The sequence below is a fragment of the Fundulus heteroclitus genome, chromosome 6 (genome assembly GCF_011125445.2).
Source record: "Fundulus heteroclitus isolate FHET01 chromosome 6, MU-UCD_Fhet_4.1, whole genome shotgun sequence".
In the NCBI taxonomy this organism is placed as follows: domain Eukaryota; kingdom Metazoa; phylum Chordata; class Actinopteri; order Cyprinodontiformes; family Fundulidae; genus Fundulus; species Fundulus heteroclitus.
This window is the reverse complement of record NC_046366.1, coordinates 14,277,065-14,297,294: the sequence shown is the minus strand read 5'-3', so window position 1 is coordinate 14,297,294 and position 20,230 is coordinate 14,277,065. Positions and strand designations below refer to the sequence as shown.

At 38.1% G+C, this 20,230-nt stretch overlaps 1 protein-coding gene across 2 annotated transcripts in view; it reads left to right on the top strand.

The window, feature by feature from the left end:
- Positions 1 to 20,230, top strand: part of LOC105935923 (ephrin type-B receptor 1-B) — a 243,498-nt gene that overhangs the window by 181,438 nt on the left and 41,830 nt on the right. For both annotated transcript variants that reach the window (XM_012876547.3, XM_012876546.3), the window contains exons 7-9: positions 9,141 to 9,303; positions 11,549 to 11,657; positions 16,194 to 16,258. In XM_012876547.3, the coding sequence (XP_012732001.1) occupies positions 9,141 to 9,303; positions 11,549 to 11,657; positions 16,194 to 16,258 (337 nt within the window). The remainder of the gene's footprint in view (positions 1 to 9,140; positions 9,304 to 11,548; positions 11,658 to 16,193; positions 16,259 to 20,230) is intronic.

Sequence of the window (20,230 nt, the reverse complement as noted above, 5' to 3'; positions counted from 1 at the left end):
CAGTTTTCCTCATAGAATATAATAATCAATAGGTTTATTAATGTTTTTTTTTCTCTCTGTGTAGACTTCTTTACTTCTTACATACTCGCTGTGTCTTAGTTTCCTGAATCAATATTCACAGCGCCAGACTAGAATAGTTTTGTCACGCCAAACATTTTCTATTGGGAGAAGCAACAAGGATTTTTAAAAATGACATTGCATGCAGAATCCTAGGTCTTAAATGTTGTTTCTCTCCTCTGATGTTTCACAGCTCAGAGAGCTGAATCCGCCTGCCATGGCTCCAACAAACCTTATCCAACAGGCAGCTTGGTGCCATGTAAATAGGACCTACCATTACCTCATGAATATCAATCAGACCTGATGTTTAGTTTAGATCTTCCTCAAACAAATAAATGAACACAGCGTAATCACAAATTAGTGAACTATCAAGGACATGATTGCTATTTGCACTGGGATAATTCAGGTGACGACTGAGGCTTTGCTCCATGCTGCTAGGCTGAACGTACCTACATCACCCACTATTTGTTCCAGACTCGAAATGTCTTATCTGTGTAGAAAACGTTCCACCGTGTGAGAGCGAGTAAGACACAGAAGGTTGAGTCAGAGTGATTGCTTTGTGACACACTGGGCTGTCGAGATGAGATTTCCCCTTTGGTGGTCCTCTTTTGACACTCTGTATTTTGGATCTGACAAGGCTTTTCACATGTTCTAAACAGACTTTCCTTCAGCCAGACACCCCTGACGGAGATGTCAGAGATGTGTTTTTATACCTGATTAGGCACCAACTCCATCGTTATGTCTCTCCTTCTGTGTCTATGTCTGCCTCTCTATCTCCACTTCTCTTTTTCATATACATACATACATACATACATATATGTATATATATATATATATATATATATATATATATATATATATAAGGATGCACGCTGTTAAGAGTCATGCTGTTTCTGCTCTTCAATTGATTGTTTCAATGTGTTCTTCAGTCAACCAGTCCCAGGCACTGCAGAGAGCTGCCTCTGTGCTCACGCCATCTCACAGAAAATATCTCTTGCTAATCTAGAATATTTTTTCTCATACAGCAATTAACTGTGATACGTTTTAAAACAAAACTGTTTAATCCAATCATACAGACAGAGAGGGCGCCATATAGGGGTGAAGTTAGGACAATTCCAAGGGCCCCTGGCCGAAAGGGGCCCCTAAAAAGAAAATGTTATATATAAATATGTGCCTTTGGGATTATTTAGATTGTTTTGTCACAGCGGCAAAAATGTGTGACGGCACCCCTTCAGACAGATTCAGACTCAATTACAACCAGTACATTCCAATGTAATCCAAGTTATCAAACAATTAAGTTTCATTCAGTTCTAGGCACTGACCTGCAGCAGTAACTGACAGTTACTTGCAAGACGTTGTTAACTTTGCACTTCCTTGTACACTCTGCAGAAGAAAAAAAAACCTGCATGTTGTAATCCCTTGTTTTACCTTGGAGTTGCTATGTTCAGGGAGATGTGGAGTGCTAATTTTCTGCTACACACACACACACACACACACACACACACATATATATATATATATATATATATATATATATATATATATATATATATATATATATATATATATAATTATTGAGTTGGAATGGTACAAAATGTGAAGTAACTGAAGGGGTGTAAATACTTTGGCTAATCACTGTATCAACTACCTTGCAATTGTGTTACATTAGTAGGGTTAATGTTGCACGTGGTATTTCATGTCACTGAAGAGTATAACATGTTGTCAGTAATGAGTCAAAAAAACAATTGTCTGGCTTTTCAGCTAAAATCCTTACGAAATGTTAAAGGCTGTTCACCCAGCAGGTGCCTCTCTTTTCTTTAGACTGACTTCTTATTACAAAGTAAGTGGTCCCAGGACTTTAAATGGCAAAGCAAGATTAAATGATTTAAAGCTTTTCAGGGGAAAAGGGGAACATCTCACCCTCCATTTTCTCTTCCTTTTTTCTACTCTTTTTTTCCCCATCTGGTTACCTGAAAATTTGGGGAGGGTGGAAATAAGTCGACATAGCGGAGGTCAGGCCCTCCATTAGGCTGGAGCAGAGCAGCCACCCGCTCTGGTTGCTGACAGATCTGATGGTGTCAGGAAGAGGGTGTATGTGTGCGTGTGTGTGTGTGTGTGTGGTGTGTGGGGGGGGGGGGGGGGTACAGCTGGATGTAAGTCTGTGTAACTGTGTGTGTGTGCAAGACTGAGCAGCAGTGCAGGTGGATCCATTCTGATTAACAATTGTCAAGTCATGCAGCGGTGTGAGGAAACGCAAGACAATATTCAAGGTTTTACAAGACTGGCACAATGATTTCTCTCTTCTGTTTTGCATAAAATTTGAAATCAAACAAATAAAAAGGCACTATTATATATTTACTTTTTAACAATCCTTAAGATGACCACATTTTGTGTATACATGCAGCTGTTTAATGGGCAAGTTTAGCTCTGAATATTGTCTTTCATTGACCACTGCCTGAGTACCCTATAAAGGTTATTCATATTCCCTTGTGTATGCTAACTTATTTCCCTATTTGTTTGTCCCCCAGTCCCACAATACATGCATACAAAGAATAATCTCAAAGAAATGTGTAACGAAGTATAAGGAACATTAAAAGAAGATCTGAGACAGATAAAGTTTCCTTTAAAAAAATCCTTCACATTTAATATACATCACATCGCTGAATTAAGATGAAAGAGCTCCAAGAAGAATATAGTTTCTAGGATTTAAATGATAACTTCATAAGATTATAATTTGGTTTTATAATCAGTGTTTTGATAAGATCATAGGAACAATTTCTTCATTTATTTTTGCTTTACAAACTTGGGAATAGAATTTGTGTACAGAAACGCCTCGATTTTCCCTTTGTGTGTGTCGGTTATTTGCATGCATGCAACTGTTTGAGCCTGTGAAGAGGACACATGGTATCCCACCACGTCTGTCCTTATGCCAAGTGGCCATGCTGTCCATTTTGGGTTGGTTAGCAATTTTCAAAAATCAAAAAAACAGACACACAAGTAAAATTCACACACAGAGAAACACACACATCAAGTGAAATGATTATAAATAAAGTGAGACTTATTTTTATTGTCCAATATGGCACGTATGTTATAGTCTAATATGAGATATAATATCTCAGTGGGCTTTCATAAAAGTGGTGGCTTTGAGAGATGTGTTTTCAACTGACAAAACACCCAAAGATTTGACTAATTCAACTGTGAAAATGAAAGGAAGTGATAGGAAGTAACTTGTTCCCTGTGGCAGTTCATCGGCACCACAACCTGAAAAAGTAATTTTAGTTTTTAATCGTCTCTTTAAAATTGTTATAGATGTAAAAGATTGAGGCTTCCAGCAGTCCTGCAAACAATTAAAATGAACTAGCTAGTCAAACGGCAACAGTTCACCTTTATTATAATCCTTTTATCTACTTTTTTTTCTGTAAATTATGTCTTATGCTGCTTTTTGTCAAAGAGCATGTAGTTACTTTGAGATCATCCACCCATCTATTGTAATCAGCTTATCCAAGATCAGGCTGCAGTAGTAACAGGTCCAGGAAGGAACCTCAAACATCCCTCTTCCAGCAACATCATCCAGCTCATTCTTGGAGAGCACAAGACGTTCCCAGGCCAGACAGGATATATAGTCCTTCCAGTGAGTTCTGGGTCTTCGTTGGGGTCTCCTCCTAGTGGTAAGTGCCCGATAACCTCCGATGGAAGGTACCCAGGGGGCATCCTGATCAAGTGACCAAAACACCTCAACTGGTTCCTTTTGATGCAGAGAGGGAGCGACTTTACTTTATGCTTTATGGTTGAGATGTTTCTTCACCACAACAGACCAGAGCAGCACCAGTGTTACTGTTGATGAGGCTCCTTTGTGTCTGACCAACTCCCGTTTCATCCTACCATCACTCATGAACAACACACCAAGATACTTAAACTCCTCCGCTTGAAGCAAAAACTGAACCCAAACCGACATTTTATTTTCACTGGCACATTTTTTTACTAATAACAAGAAGCGTCATCTATACGGAGGCCTGATCCCGTCTATGGTTTAACTTTTTTCACTTTGAACCACATGAAAAGTCGAACGAAGACATTGAAAATATACTAGAGACATATTCAAGTACCCAGAAGATGGCTGAAAAAAAAAATATTACACTGAAGTTTTGAATCTGGTATAATAAGCTATTACTTTTTTTTCTAAATGCTTTATTATATTATTTTTATTTTATATATGTGGGATTTCTGTGAAAGTTGTCTGTTGATAATTATTTTATATGTACTGTATATACGTTACAGCCTAGAAACACAATCCTGTTTTTTTTTCTTTCTTTCTTTTTATCGTGCTGTAAATGTTTCACATACTTATTTCTGCTGGTAATGTTTCATTGTACTTACAGTATAATTAGTAAAATTGTTGCCCCTTTATTTGGTCCAGGTTGTTAAAATTATGGCTTCTCTGGGGACTATAGAATTAAATAGGTTTGTATGCTATATAATAAACAATAAATAAAACCAAAAACATATTTTTCCTGTAGCATATAGTAAGGGGGTACTGGACATCTATCATCTGATGTACTAGCCATATTCATATTCCGGCATACCAAACTAGTCAATAGGTACAATCACACTGGGTGAGGTTGTTAAAGAATAAAAAGAATGCATTAGCAAGGCATTGCAGGAGTAATTTAGTAGCAGTTTTGTTTTTTTGTTTTTTAGTTAAGACAGTTTGTCCTTTTGGTGTTTAGTGAAAGACGTTGCTAACCTTTGACATAAACATATTAAGATAAAAATCTGAAAAACTGGAGGGAATGTGTAAAACCTAAAGAGCAAAGTGTGGTTGCTTTAAAACTTCCTGGAGTACATTTAAATTTCTAATTCAAAATGAAACCAGTAATCTGAATTTACATATCTGTTCACACTATTCAAAGATATTTCAATAGTGAGCCTAACCATCATGCTTTAGTCATGTCACTTCGCTGAAAGCTACAGAAATAATTTCCCACAGTGCTTACTGTCTGTCACCTCTGGCAATGATTTTGATTGGCTGCTCTGCCATCTGCCTTCCCACCTGCAACTCACTCTTGATTTAGTAAGTTGGGGTGTGGTCCTCCTAATCCCCAATTGACTGGCAGCAGGGAAGGACCTCTCATAGCTGGAAGCTCCTCCTGGCAGGGCCTTCCATTGGCCATCTTCTAACCTGCTGGTGTGCCAAATGCCAGTTTACTTTTGTGTGGCAGATGTGTGTGTATGTGTGCACGACACATAATCCCCTTTTGACAGGCAGCATGAAGAGGCCATTCTGAGCTCCCGCTTTCTCAAAGGACAGCTCACCCATTGGCAGTTTGCCATCTGTCAGCTCACCTGTTTTGCATTAATATTCAACAGATTGGGGTGTGGTTTGGAGAAAACATAGAAGGAATAAGCTAATTTTGACCCCGGGTGGTTTATGTGCACTCAACCATGGTTTTGACCATATGAGTTGGTGGCAGGGGTTCCAGTCTCTCATGGGGCTTTTTATAGGTGTGCAATTCTTTCAAACAAGCTGTTACTATAAAGCCCGGTCTCACAAGTGTTTGTATGCAGCAATTTGAAGACAGTTTGCATGTTCTCAAGACCAGAAACAACATTAATGATTAAACTCCTTAAACCAGTTACATCCAGCCTCCCATTTATAAATATGTCTTTCCTCTCACCGACAGAATGAAATCCTGCTGTTGCGATGCCCCCACATCCCAAGCCCAAACATTTGTCTTCATCAAGCCCAGAGTGTCCAATAAGAGTTAATGTGATTGCGCACATCATTATGTGTGTGCAGGAGGTGGAGGGAAGCAGATCTCATAGCCATGTTTACTTCGTCTGCTTAGTGATGGAGCAACCGGAATGATTCAATTACACCAATCAGATTGGATAATGATTTCAGTGTGGGCTGCCACTGCCTCGAGTTTCTTATCGCTTCCTGCCATCTTCCATCTATCCCCATGCACCCCTCTTCCCCTCCCTTTCCTTCTTCCTTACCTGATATCTTTTTCTCTAAGCATTCTTATGTGCTGACAAAAATGCACAGATTCAACACAGAATATTTAGTCTAACCAGTTTAAAATAAAGACATATATCTGCACAGAATTAGTGACACAGGGATATATATCCCTTTGCTCACAGTTGCCCTCTCCAATTTGTCAACATTGAAACCATCAGTGACCTGCAATGGTGGGTGTAGTGTAGGTGCAGTCTTATTTTCTGGCTGTCATATTCACTCTGCGTTACCGGATTGTGACAGGCCCCGAGTCATTACTGATCCCCTATAGCAGAGTCTGTACCTCCAACAACTCCCAAACTTCCCTGTAGCTGACTGACTTGCTCTGTTGAGCGTGGAAATCGAATTAAGGCTATTTTTCAGACAATAATTATAATTAAAAGGTGGCTGCGTGTAGGAATCAGCATGTACAAATTATTAAATATCTCAGTATACTATTGGAACATGACCAAATATATAGACATTATTTGACTTGCCCAATACTTAGAAATCAGCATACTTTAAACGACCAAACGGTGTTAATTGCCATGTCTGTGCTAGTAAATAAACAGGACTATTGGTTCTCTATTTAGTTATGCTTTTGGTAAGCCTTTTTCCAATATATATATGTATATATGTATATATATATATATATATATATATATATATATATATATATATATATATATATATATATATATATATATATTAATCGCAATTAATCGCCCTGATTAATCGCGATTAATTGCGATTAATCGCATTGTATTTACAAACTCCAAGAATGAATTCAAAAGTAGTGTAAAGAGCACTTTTATTTTAATGTTCTGCTGCCATATGAACAAAAGTGTTGTAACATTTGTAGCACTTATTTTATACTGGATATTTTCAACCCATCTATTGAATTTAGTGCACTAGTTGATCTTTTCTTCATAAGAGAACAGCAAGCACTGCAGCCAAAATATGGCCTTTTTTGACCTGCTGTATATTAGCCAGTCCCTAAGCTTGATGTATCATGAAACTGTTGGCCTTTTGGGTTTTGTGGTTTTTATTTTATTATTACAATTAAATAACAATAATAATAATAATGTTATGTTCAGTGTTTTTTTCGCTAATCCACCTCTTATATATTTCAATCCTTATGTAATTTTGTCTGTGTTGTGTGCACCTGCCTGTTGCTTTAATCCTATAAAATTCCCCGTCGTGGGATAAAAAAAGGATTAGCTAATGTTATCTTATCTTAAATGACACTTTTTAATATATGTACTGGGTTCTTTCAAGGTCTTAATTACATGTTATGTGTGGGCTCCAGTAACATCCATCCATCCATCCATCCATCCATCCACTGATCTACCTGGATGTTCCCTGGAGGACTGAAACGCCTCAGTCAGAGACGTCTGTGGGTCTGTCGGGGCAGTGAGAGAAGTTTCGTCTCCTCTCTCCGTTTCTGGGGCTCGACGTTTTCATGTTTTTTCACGTGCTTAGATAAATTTGTTGTGTTTCCACTGAAATGAACCGGCTTTTTACAAAACATACAGCTTGATTTCATTTACAGTATTAAAATAAAGCCAAACGGTGCTACTTCCCCTGTTCATGTTTTTTCGCTGCTGCGGTCTCTCTCAGCTGTTTGTTTGTTAAGTTTGTGTGAGAGCTGAGTGGGCGGGCCAGGCTGAGCCTGCGTGCTGATTGGCTGGCGCCGCTGAGCCATGTACGAGAGGGGAGGGGGAGCGGGAGAGTGCTGCCGTGACAGCGCGCTGCCTGACACTGACTGAAAGCATGTGAGCAACATGCGTTAATGCGCGATAAAATAAATATCGCCGTTAATAGTCTAATGAATTAACGCGAAATTAACGCGTTAACTTGCCCAGCCCTAATATATATATATATATATATATATATATATATATATATACATACAGTATATAGTACAATATAATGGCCAGTTCCATCATTACTAAGCTGCTTATGTCCACTTATCAATGTTTGGTGGCTCAGTACTTCTGTCTTCTAGTCTTAGTTCTATCACTTATTTCCCTGTTTAATGTAGTCAGCAGCTTTTCTCTTTAGAGAGGCGCTCCCATGGATTGCGTGGATGTTACAACATGTCTTATTAAAATGTTCTTACTTTTATACTTTAAGCTGTCAGAAAATACGGACAAACAGGTTTCTGTTTATTTCTTACTGTTCACTTTAACTCTGGCGGATATATGTTTTCCCTTAAGCTTCTCAGGTTTATCTTTTCATCTGTCTCCATCCTTGTCTCTTCCTGGGTTCACAAGATGATAACATGTTGCAAATGCATCAGGTACTGTTGAATACGTTATTATCAGTCAGATAGGTTGTCCTTCCCCTGTCACGAAACCCTCTTCTCTACTGTGGAAAAATATATACTTCCAAATGGAGTAAACTATACAGACCAGCCCGGTCAGATGTGCAAAGTCACCAATGCAAATTTGTTGTTTGTGTAACTTGGAAAGAAGTCCTTGTCACTCTATTGGAATGTCAGCAGTGTCCATTAAAAATAACAAATGATAAGAATACAAAATGAATAACCCCTAACCCTAAAACACATAATTATGTAGTGTGACATAGTGGTGGAAGGGCTACCGTGCTTGTGGAGGCTGCTGATGCTTACCACAGCCATCCGTGGTTCAATTCCTGACCTTGGGACATTTGCTGTACATTTTCCACCCATCTCTCACTGCAATTGTTTTGTCTAGTAGCTGTGAAAGGAGGCCGCTAGTGCCACGAAAATAGAAGAAGAAAAAAAAACACTATTTAGGAACGACCACTCAACAATAATGCAATGGTTGTCAAAGTGTAGCAGCCATTGCATTATTAGAGACAAACTGTATGATGCTGTAGTTTGTGACAGCAAAAACATATAATCTCATGTGATCTGTCAATGTTAGCCCAGCTTTACCAGACTCTGCCCTGAATTTTGTTATCTTTAATTCACCATTTTTGTTGATGCACAGTCAAAGGTGTGCTTTCTTTTACAATTGTCATACATGTTTAATAATTTTTAAATTATGTGACTATTGTTCAGTAAGTAATCTCTAACATTACCTGCATTTACTGCTTCTTTCAGGATCACGCAGAGATCAACTCCACTGTGCTGCGTAGCCAAACCAACACTGCACGTGTGGAGGGCCTCAGGCCAGGTACAGTTTACGTGGTACAGGTGCGGGCACGGACTGTGGCCGGCTTTGGCAAGTACAGCAGCAAGATGTGCTTCCAAACCCTCACAGATGGTAAGGATTGTGGAGCCAGAAGAATCAGTTCTGTCTGCCCGTCTCTCTGTTCTACTCTAACATTCTTTTATCCATAACCGATTTCTTGCTAACACCCATGAATGCCTCTATGTGTTTTCTGTTGGATTAATATTCTAGGGAGAGATGGTAGGTAAAACACAATTTCTGATTGCACTTCTTGATCCCACAGCAAAATAGTTTTCCTTCATAGTCATGTTTAGGTGTGTGTGGGAGTTTTGAACATGAAGAACGCAGAGTCTCTTTTGTCTGTGCAGTTAAGTGTGCTTGATTCAAAATGCTTGGCAAATTGTTTTTTTTTTTTGTTTTGTTTTTTAACCCAGCCCTTCTGTTGCTGGAGAGCTGTCCAATAATACATAGCTGTGATTAGCAGTTGATAAGATGAATTTTCTTAATTTCTTCTGGGCATCAAAGGCAGGGGGCAGTTGGCAAAGGTTAAAGGGCTGAAACACCTGGTAAGCTGGCAAGCATCTGGAGTCATTTTCATTAGTGTTGGTGCAGCAAGGGCTGTGAGTATAGTTTGCTGAGGTTGGTGGATTACTTTTTCATAACCTTTCCAGGCAGAGGTATTGGTGCTCCAATCAAAACAGCAGGATTCTGTCTAAATTAAATAAATATTTGACTGAAAATCGGCGACTCTTATGTACTGAACAACCACACTGATCACTTAATTGACCCGACTTCCATTTATATAAAAGCGTGAGAGAGGTTATTAGTGATAAAAATCACAACAGTGCACGCCACGGTTACAATTTTAAGGGAGAAGAAAGTGGAAAGGATAAAAATGATGATGGAGGTGATCATTTTGGCTATTTACCTGTGCAGATTAGATGAGGATGCACATAGCCCCTTTGCTCACTCTCTCTTCACAAATGATCTCTCTCTCTCTCGAACATGTATTGGTGTGAATTTAGTCGTGTGCATGCAGCCACATGCGGGGACACATACCTCACACTTGCCCATGCTGTTTATGGTTCATCCTTTGGCTGGTTGCCATAGCACGACATTCGTCAAGGCAATTAGCAGCAGGCACCAGAGGACAGCCGACGATAACACCCACGCCTCCACCTCCTGGCCCTCTTACCAGTCTTTTCTCCTGCCGTCAAACTGCTACATTTCTTCATGAAGTAAACTACTTGTCTTCCTTCCTATCCATGTCTTTTTTTTAAATGTACAATCCTTTTTGTGCTCCGGGCTGGACTATTTTATAGACTTTTGCATCATATTCTCTTTACTCTTGTGGGCACAGAGAACAGACGCGAGTTGATTGATCATTTAAGAAAGGCATTTTTTATGTCCAGGTACCAGGTGTAGGTTTGGAAGTAATTGGAACGTATTTACTGCTGGAGGAGCCATTTGTGTGATTTCAAACTGTCAAGAGTAGTTGTTGTTCTCATTTGAGCAAAGGGAAGATTTATATAGTCCTCTCACAATGATTATGCATCAAACATAAGAGAAAGAGTGCTAGGAAACTGAAAAAAAGACATTCACAGTGTTTTATTGAAATGCGCTTGAAAAAAAAAAGTAAAAAAGCAAGCAGTTCCTGTCACATTCAGTTTCCTCATATATTGCGGCTCTCACAATTCTCCTAAGATGCATTAGTTCTCCCTTTATCACTTTAATCCAATGCGTCCGTTCTGCATGGGGGATGGGATTTAGAAGCTGCTGATTTGCCTTCAGCATGCTAAATTGTGATTTTGCTTTAACTACGGTGCTCCTGGTGTCAAAGTCGTGCAAAGACAGGCACACACAAAACAATATCTGCAGATTCTGCTGCCTTTGCACTTAGGCAGACTTTCAAATTGTCGCCTGGACTTGCCACAGTCAACCTTACTTAAAATAAAATAGTGGGTGACTGACAGTAACTGGCTTTCCATTAACACCTGTAGTGCCAGGATATCACCAACCATTTCCTTGTCCACTTGTTTATGACAGATACACCAACAGAGCGGGTTGTGAGGTCTTCCTCAGTCCCTTTTTTATGTTTTGTCAAGTTTTTCTGCTTTTCTTATTCTCTGCCTTTTAGTGCCTTAGTCAACCACAGCTGAGTTTCAGCCAGTATGTCTCAGCAGAATCGAAAACATTTAAACCATTCTGGTTTGCCATTTCTTTTTTAGTCTTTACCATAGAAAATCCAGAAATGTGTATATCCGGAGTTCCTTTCATTTGTGCATTAACTAAGTAATTTTTACTAGTTGTCCTTCTGTCCTTTCTTTGTGTTACCTAGACGACTTCAAGTCTGAGCTGAGGGAACAGCTTCCTCTGATCGCGGGGTCAGCAGCTGCTGGAGTGGTCTTTATTGTTTCACTTATTGCTATCTCCATTGTATGCAGCAGGTAACCAGCATTTTACTTATTATATTCTTGTGTGACAGTCTTAAAAGTATTTTTCTTGCTACTGTTGTCACTGAGATAAATAAACAAATAGTGTTTGAGACTCCCATTGACGTGGGCGGATACCAGTATCAAGAGGTATACTAAGGTTTTAAACAGTTGTCTTTAAAACCTTTGTATAAAAATGCAAACCTTTTTAACAAATATTTTCCAGCTTGCCTACAGTTAAAATTCTTCTTAATATGATGCCAGAGACAGTAGAAATGTGATCAGTTTTCTGTGACTGCATGGTGAGGTATACTGGAAATCTAAAGACGTGCCCAGCCAGTGTTAGCTTGCTCTACCTGTGTTTCTCTATAGAGAGAAGATGAGTAAAAATAGGGTTGTAACTGAAATAATATTATTTTATATACAAAATAATCATTGCTTATTTGTTTTAAATAAGATGTATGCATTATTTGTTTTTTTTAGATTTGGTGTTAATGACTTAACTAAATTTTACTGAAAAGAGACAATGCCCACACTCCAGTCTTATTTATCCACATAAATACATCCTCAGATTTATTTTGCTATTATCATTGTCATTATGTGAATGCTGTAGCTACAAGAGGTTTACTGGCCCTGACAAAAGCTTCTTTCGCAAAACAGTTTTGGCTTAAAGCTGCAAAGAAGAACTGATGTCTAAACTGCTTTTTGTCATCCGTAAATCACCAATCAACCTGGTAGTATCCCTTTCAGTTGTAGGCTTAAGCCAACATTGGGGGGGAATCATACCAGGGTTATAGTGGAACTCAATGTAGGTGAAATTGAGTGCTAGGCATTTGTCCCAACAATCTCCCATTATAAATATTAACACATACTTGGCAATTTATCAGCATAAAAAGTATGTCTCAGTTGCAACTACCATCACAAAAGGCATCTAGTAGCCACTGACCGCCAATCCATGACAATGAACCCACTTTGGATTTTGCTCTTTTTTTTTAAGAGTCCTTGCTATAGCAGATACTAAACTCTAACATGTCTAAGCAGGCTCTTATGTGACCCCTCAAATATTTGTTATCGAGGAGAATAGATTAGCATTAAATGATGCTCTTGTCCAGGCAGTCCTGACGTGTCGCAAACCTGTGACCAGCTCATCGCACGAATCGCATGTCATCGCTGCATCATAGAGCTGCAAAGTTGGCTTACTTTTTTATAAGTCTTCACTATAACAGCCCTGGCAACTTCTGCAATTTCTGAAATTTCACAGAGATGGCTTGAAGGCATCTAATACCCAGCATGAAAAGATTTTTTAAAAGTAGCTAAAGTAACCCTGCACTTTATCATAGTTTGCCATTTCACAACTAAGCTCTCCATGCTATTTAATTGGGTTTATAAATTCAGATGACAAGACAGGCAGTTTCTAAACATAAATTACAAAAAGTAATCAAACCCACTGCGTATAATATCGTTCTAAGTGAAATAGCTACAGGCCTTGACCATTTTGGTTGGTGCAAGATCATCTCAATCGTTCCAGCATGGCTCTTAGTGTAAGTCAGTATAACAGAGATGGTAAGATGGATCTCCCCTCTATAGAAAATGTTAACTTTCAGTTGAGTTTTATTTATTGCCATCTGGCAACTACACATTCATTAGGTGATGGGATGTCAGCCATGTGCTAAGATGGGCCATCTTGTAGTATTTTCTCCATTAATGTAATTTTATTTTTATTTATTTTTTTGCATTGTGGTGATTGCAAGGAAGCTATTGAGACTTTGGGCACATTATAAAAATGAGGTTAATGAGGTTAAAATTAGAATAAAAATCAAAAAATAATAATGCTGCCCAGTTTGTATGACGTTGAACATATCCCTGACAACAACAAAAGTTGCAGAAGATTTGGACAGAACAATTAGATGTGGAGTGCCATTTAAATGTGACATATCAACAATAGGATTACCAATGCATTTAATAACTCTGCACATCAACAATTTTACACTGCAGACAACAACTTTGATGGACTATATTTACTGACAAATGGCGATAAAGTGCAGATCAGCTATTTAAAAAAAAAAGAAAAAACTTTATCTATAGTAAGACCACCATAATAGCGAAGGAATCATACAATAGAAAAGGCATATTGTATTTATGCTCTTCTCACACAAATGATAAAAAGGATAAACTGGACCAGTATGAGGTAGATGTTAAAACCCAGGGAGCCACCTGTTAATGAGATCCCTACTCCTGCTTAACATTTGGCAGTTCTGGTTTCTTGGGGAACAGACTTAGTAAGTTTAAGGGCCACACAGGTCTTTGAGTGTCCAGCAGCCAGACGACCACCGGAGACGCTGAGCACACTTTTCATGTGAGAGAAAATCTGCTCACACAGATATGTAGAGCCAAATACTGTCATTGAGGCCAACGCTTTGTTCTTGACACAGTTAAACTTGTCTGGTAGTGATGTCTGGCAAGCTTCATGATCATGGACAGCCGTGGATTCCAGCTGTAGTTGTAGTTATGTAAACTGTGTCCTCCACATAATCGAATTCTTCAGTTCTGTCAGTTGCATTTCCATGTTCTCTGTATCCAGCCAGTTAAAGTGAGACAAATCAAGCAGGTAATTAAAGTTTTCTGGTTGGATCAGAAAAACGAAACATTTGTTCATGCACCTGAAATTCCTGAAAAAGTGTTGTGAATTCTCAGAGGTCTTCTGGTGAAAAGACTTCCTTGATATGGCACGCAATTAATTCAACCTTCTCTACCCCGTCCTCGAAACTTTTTTAATGTTTGGTCTCAAAATGCTGTTTAACACTGGAGAGCTGACAAACTACACTCTGAAAGCAAAGAGCACATATACTGCCATATCTTCCTGCTGCAAAAAACCTCCATCTGCTGTTCACATTTTCGTAAAAGACCAGGTATCATTTTTTTTGTTCTCTTTGATGCCATATTATTTTAATACAACCCAGCAACATCCTTCTCAGTGGTAAGCAAAGTAATTTAAAATGATCAACGATTTCTAGCCAATTACAACTCGAACCCAGTAGTTGGGTGTTAGCTAAGATACCTTCATGAAGAAGTGCTGCAATAGATGGGTTTGTGCTAGATAATTTAAAATGTGCAACAATGGCGCCATATATCTGTTTTTAATATACTTTTTGAGATTAACGCATTGTGTGCCATCAGTTAACCCCTTGCATCCCACTTGTGGTGCAAAGGCCCAGGGTGGCCGACCCCTAAATTAGACAAACCTGTTGTTGGCTATTTGTTATAATTCATTCATCTTGCAGTTAAACATGTTTCCATTTGACACCAATTAATGGAGAAGCATTCCCTATACCCTGGATTTAGCAATGTCTAGGAAACCTGTGACCGGGTAGAGAGAGTGTTAACAGATATCAATATTAACTGAACAAGTAAACGTTACACCCTAATACCTCATTATCTGTTATCTGTGATTCTCCTAAATGCAAAAAGTAACCCTTGTTCATTGCCTGTTTGTTTGTCAGTTTTTGCCTCATTATGTGTAATGTGAAGCAGAGTGGCCAGAGATAAATTTTGCCGCGGTGACAAATAAGATATTCCTGATTCCTGAATAGACTTAACTTTAATTTTGAAGCCATTTATAGCTTTAATTCATACCTGAATATTTTTTTTATTTACTTGTATTTGGTGTTTAGGCAGTATTTTCCATATACTGCAATACAACCAACAAACACTTTGCAGTACAGACACTCAGCACCCTTAAGTCAATTTTAACACTCATTCTTTATTGCATGTACAATAACTAAATGTCTAAAAAAAAGAGATCAAAAGGAAACAGAAAAACATATTTATATAACATTTTACTGGCAGATGAAAAAAATAAATAACGTGAGTTGTAAATTTGGATAAATTCCCAGATCTAGAAAAATCAACAAAAGGTTTTATATCAACCAAACTTCCCCTATTTGGCCCAAGCATGAAATGTGAGTTTATTTATTTATTTATTTATTTATCATCAGGTTTGTTATTGCCCACATGTAATTCTAAAGGCAGTCACTGGGTTCATTTTGACAAATTTATCTTAGTTTTCTTCAGCCCAAACCTAAGATAAAAATGCCTAAAATAGGGATATAAAAAAATCAATAGATTTGATTGAAATGCAAAAGATGTTACATTTTAAAAGGAAGACTCTTTTTCATGGAGACTGTGACAACTCTACCCCATTAAGGCAATCTCATTTTGCAGCAGTTTGTCACATTGTCAAATTCCTGTCTTGCTCCACTTAAAATATGAAACTTACATTTTCTTCAGTGATGTGCACAAGTTTGAGCAAGTCAAGTGCTCATCAAATGGGGCAGGCTCTTTTGATGCCAAAGCAGAGGAGACACATGAAAAGAAAAAAGATCCTATCAAGGTCTAATTAAAAATCAACTCATTTTCATAAACTTCATTTGCCATTGGTAACCGCTGAAACTGATTTAGTTTCATCTGCGTCATCTTCAGGCAGTACAGAACATCATGAGCCTTTCATCATGTCAACTCTTATGTTCTCTCTCAATCTTGCTACTCTCTCAGGAAAAGAGCGTACAGCAAGGAGGCGGTGTACAGCGACAAACTGCAGCATTACAGCACGGGAAGAGGTGAGTCCACTCTGAGGATTGCAGTCAGAATTGCTAGAGGTCGGTTTACAGCACCAGATCGTTTTCTTTAAATTGTTGCAAATGTAAAAATCTGCATACCACACTGTAGTTATCTCAGCCATGAACATAAATAGATTAATATTTTTTTAATGAATCATACCTTGTTTTAATGTTAAAAAGTAAAAGGTATGTACCAAATATAAAGTATTTACAACAAGATGAAGCATGCATACATTACGTAACTTTGTATTGTATATTCTATTTAACATTGCACCATTATTACAGCAACAGTAGGCATGGGCAAGGTGGGCAGGTATATTCTCAAACACAGAGTCGTGTGTAGGGTTTCCCAGATTGTGTCAGTTTCTTGTGTCATTTATTTAGAATACCAAAAGAAAATTAGTTGCATGCTGTGTAATTAAATAGAGGATACCTTAATAGGAATGGAAATGTAATAAATTGCTTTCTCAACCTACAGCATAAACACTTTTCCAAACCATCTGTTTATATATGTTCTTTTTTTATTGTGCAATGTACATATTAGAGGAAATACAATCTTGCATAGGGCAAAGATGTAGAAGCACCCTGGCATATTTGTATTGATTTTCAAAAAAATGGTTGTTTATGCAGATAAGCGTGGACAGTAGACTTTGGTAAAAGGCTGGCAAGTCCAAATTGCACCATGTTTTTCTTATTGTAATTATGCAGCATATTAGGTTTTATTGACTTTTACTCACTTAATGGATGTCTGCTGTCAGGTCCGGAACAATACAATACAATAACAAATTAGAATTACAAATTAGAAAGTAGAAAAACTGAAGAGTGATGACTAGGAATAATGCAAAAGTTGGAGTTTATTTATCAAAGAAGACTTTTTTCATATATTCACTAAATTCAGGCTCTTGCTTAGAAATATACAGAGAACAACCTGCCTTATTGTCTTTCATATTTTTTTTTAAAGACAGAGATTTATGAGATATTATTCTATAATGTAAAATCAAAACTGTTTCGCAAAATACAAATAGGAGTGTGTATGGCATGGTTGCTTAAATACCGTATTTTACGGACCATAAGGCGCACCAGATTATGAGGCACACTGTGAATTAATGTGTCTATGTGCGTCTTTGTCCACATATAAGGCACACCAGATTATACAGCGCACTAAATATTCTTTCCAAGTGTGTATTATCACTCCACTGCTTCACGTACACAGCTCTCTATCCGTCTCTGTCGGGAGGACAGAGTATTTTAACTACACTACCCTGTTTCTAGCACAAGGCCAAAAAAAAGTAACTTTTCTATTGAGTTTACTTACTAGGTTAATTGTTGCTAGCGCGTACTCTGGGCGCGGGCTGCCTAAAGGCTCCCTCATACTCGGACGTACTGTGCGCATACTGTGAGCTGCGCTGACTCCGCGCAGCCTCCCCACGGACGTTTTACCGTTCATAGTCGAGCGTACTGTGTTACTTATAAAACAGTTCCATGTAAAGACTTCATGCCTCTGAGAAGTTTATAGTCTGACACGTACCTGTAACCACAGAGTCCGCGCAGAGTCCGCCTTGAATACACCTCTAGTACGCGCGGACCTCCGCGGAGTGAATTACACCCGAGTATGTGGCGGCCTTTACATGAATGCACTTCTAGTTTCGACATTACAGTCAGGCAGTCTTGTAGACAGCTCAAGGGTCCGATCAGGTAGTGACACAGTGTACCGTAATGTGAATATCCATTGAGTGGAGCGGTGTATTTACACATTTTAAGAGATTTTTGAGCACATTGCACCACATAAAATTGGTCAGTAAGCACAACTTTAAATATATATAAGGCGTGCCAGATTATAAGGCACACCGTAGATTTTTGAGAGATTTAAGGATCTTAAGTGCGCCTCATAGTCCCAAAAATACAATGACTAAAATAATAAATAGTCTGGCCTTCTTTAATAAAAAAAGTATAGATTTACATACTAACTAAGCACTTGTTAAGACAAAAACTGGCATTCACTTTTTTCATTTTTACAAGTTTAGTTTCCTCTGATTAAAAGTGTGCTTAGACTGCTGAGCTTTTTTTTTTGGAAACTATAAAGGTACCTAGTTTTCATAATGCTTCAACCTTTCCCATTTTGTTACTTCACAACAACAATTTAATGTGTTTTCATAGTGGATTTTATATGCCTAACACAAAGTAACCCATAGTTTTGAAGAGGAAAGACAGTTGTTGTTTTTTTGTTTGTTTGTTTTACAAATATACATTTGAAAAGTGTAGCATGCATTTGTACTCAGTCCCCTTTCCCCTAATGACCCTGAATGAAAACCAGGGGAATAAACTGCCTCCTGCTACAACTTTGATTTGATTGATCAAGGGCTCCAATAGTTTAAGGTTTCTAAATACATTTACAAGGTTCTGTATTATGTTCAATGCAAAAATAAAATGGATCTAATGTAAAACTGAAACGATCAGGTAGGTTTTTATGAATGTAATTTTCTTTCCTGTACACTCTGACATTGACTAAAATCTCCTCGGGCTGCATGATAGCCATGATTGAGTCTTGTCTAAGCCCTTTCCGGGCATTCTCCTGATGAGGAGGACAAAGCCCAGAGGGGCGTACAAATAATATCGGGCACGCTTAGTCACACACATGCACACAAAGGAATGTGTAAAGGCTTTGTAGCTCATATGAAAGCTCTACAATCTGCCAACCAAGCAGTCTGAATAAGGGACTCTCACCCTGGGAATTGAGTTTTGTTGAACCTGACACAGCAAAGTGTTTCAACACAGTTACTTTGTGTCAAAGTCACAGAAAGGTGGCAGCTTTGGGTTCATTAAAGCTGCTGTGGACATGCAGTATAGGAGTCAGCTCTGTCATAACTATATTTGAAAGAGCCTGATGCAATTAGCATAGGGTAACTAGTAAGGAATGAAAGATCAAAGGATTTTAGAGCTAAATAAAGATTTCAAATGAAGAGGAAATAAAATGGTGATAAGGGATCCTATTCACAGATTTGATTGTTAAATGTTCACACTTCCTACACTCAGAAACTCTCCCCATCACCACCAACACCTCATGGTGTTTTGTTTTCCAGTATTTTCTTAAGATTTGAGTGACAGTTTGATAATGAGGGTATTCAGTCACCCAACAATATGATCGGACCCCTCCTTCAATTGTTTTGTGTAAACCTCCAAAAGATACACTTCATTCAGCTCCAGATGTTGCTGCACTCACATCCTGAGATGTTTTCCTCATTTTTAGCTCCCTTCGACAGGAACATTGAATCAATAAAGTGATGCAATACAATGGCTACATTTTACATTACACTCAACCCCAGGCGTAATGTCGGAAAGACTAACTGGTGAACAGGTGAATCAAAGCCTTACTTCACACAATGCATCAATCCCATCTGTGCCGCCAAATGTGACATTTAATTCACCCTGAGAATTTTCCCAACAACAATGTGTTGTTGTTTTTTTTTTTTACTGATACCTTTAATCATGGTTTCATTTAAATTTCAAAGTTATGAATTTGTTCTTTATGACCCCATATTTCATTTCATTTAAAACAAAACCTTTTGAATCATATACCATTTGTTTGTTATGATTATTTTGAGATTATTGTTTTGGTTAAGTGTTAGGGTCTTATTTAATTGTTTGAATGTTAAATTAAATTGGAAATCTATCAAATATAACTAGTGCTGGATGGATTCCATAAGGCATGTTTTCTTCAGTTTTAATTATTTTGCGTGTTTCTTTATGATGCATCTTACAGAATTGGTAGCGTCCGCAGGTTATTGTAAATTGTGTATCGCTACTAGGTAGAGTTGTAGCACTACATCTATTATTCATAGGACAATATGCGAGACTAGTTTTTAGCGTTGTTTTGGGGAACACTAAGTCCCAATCCCAATTTTTTGGTTTCACCTGTGTGATGGCCAAACCCATGGCCACACCTTAAAAGTCTGTACCACACATACACTTTTC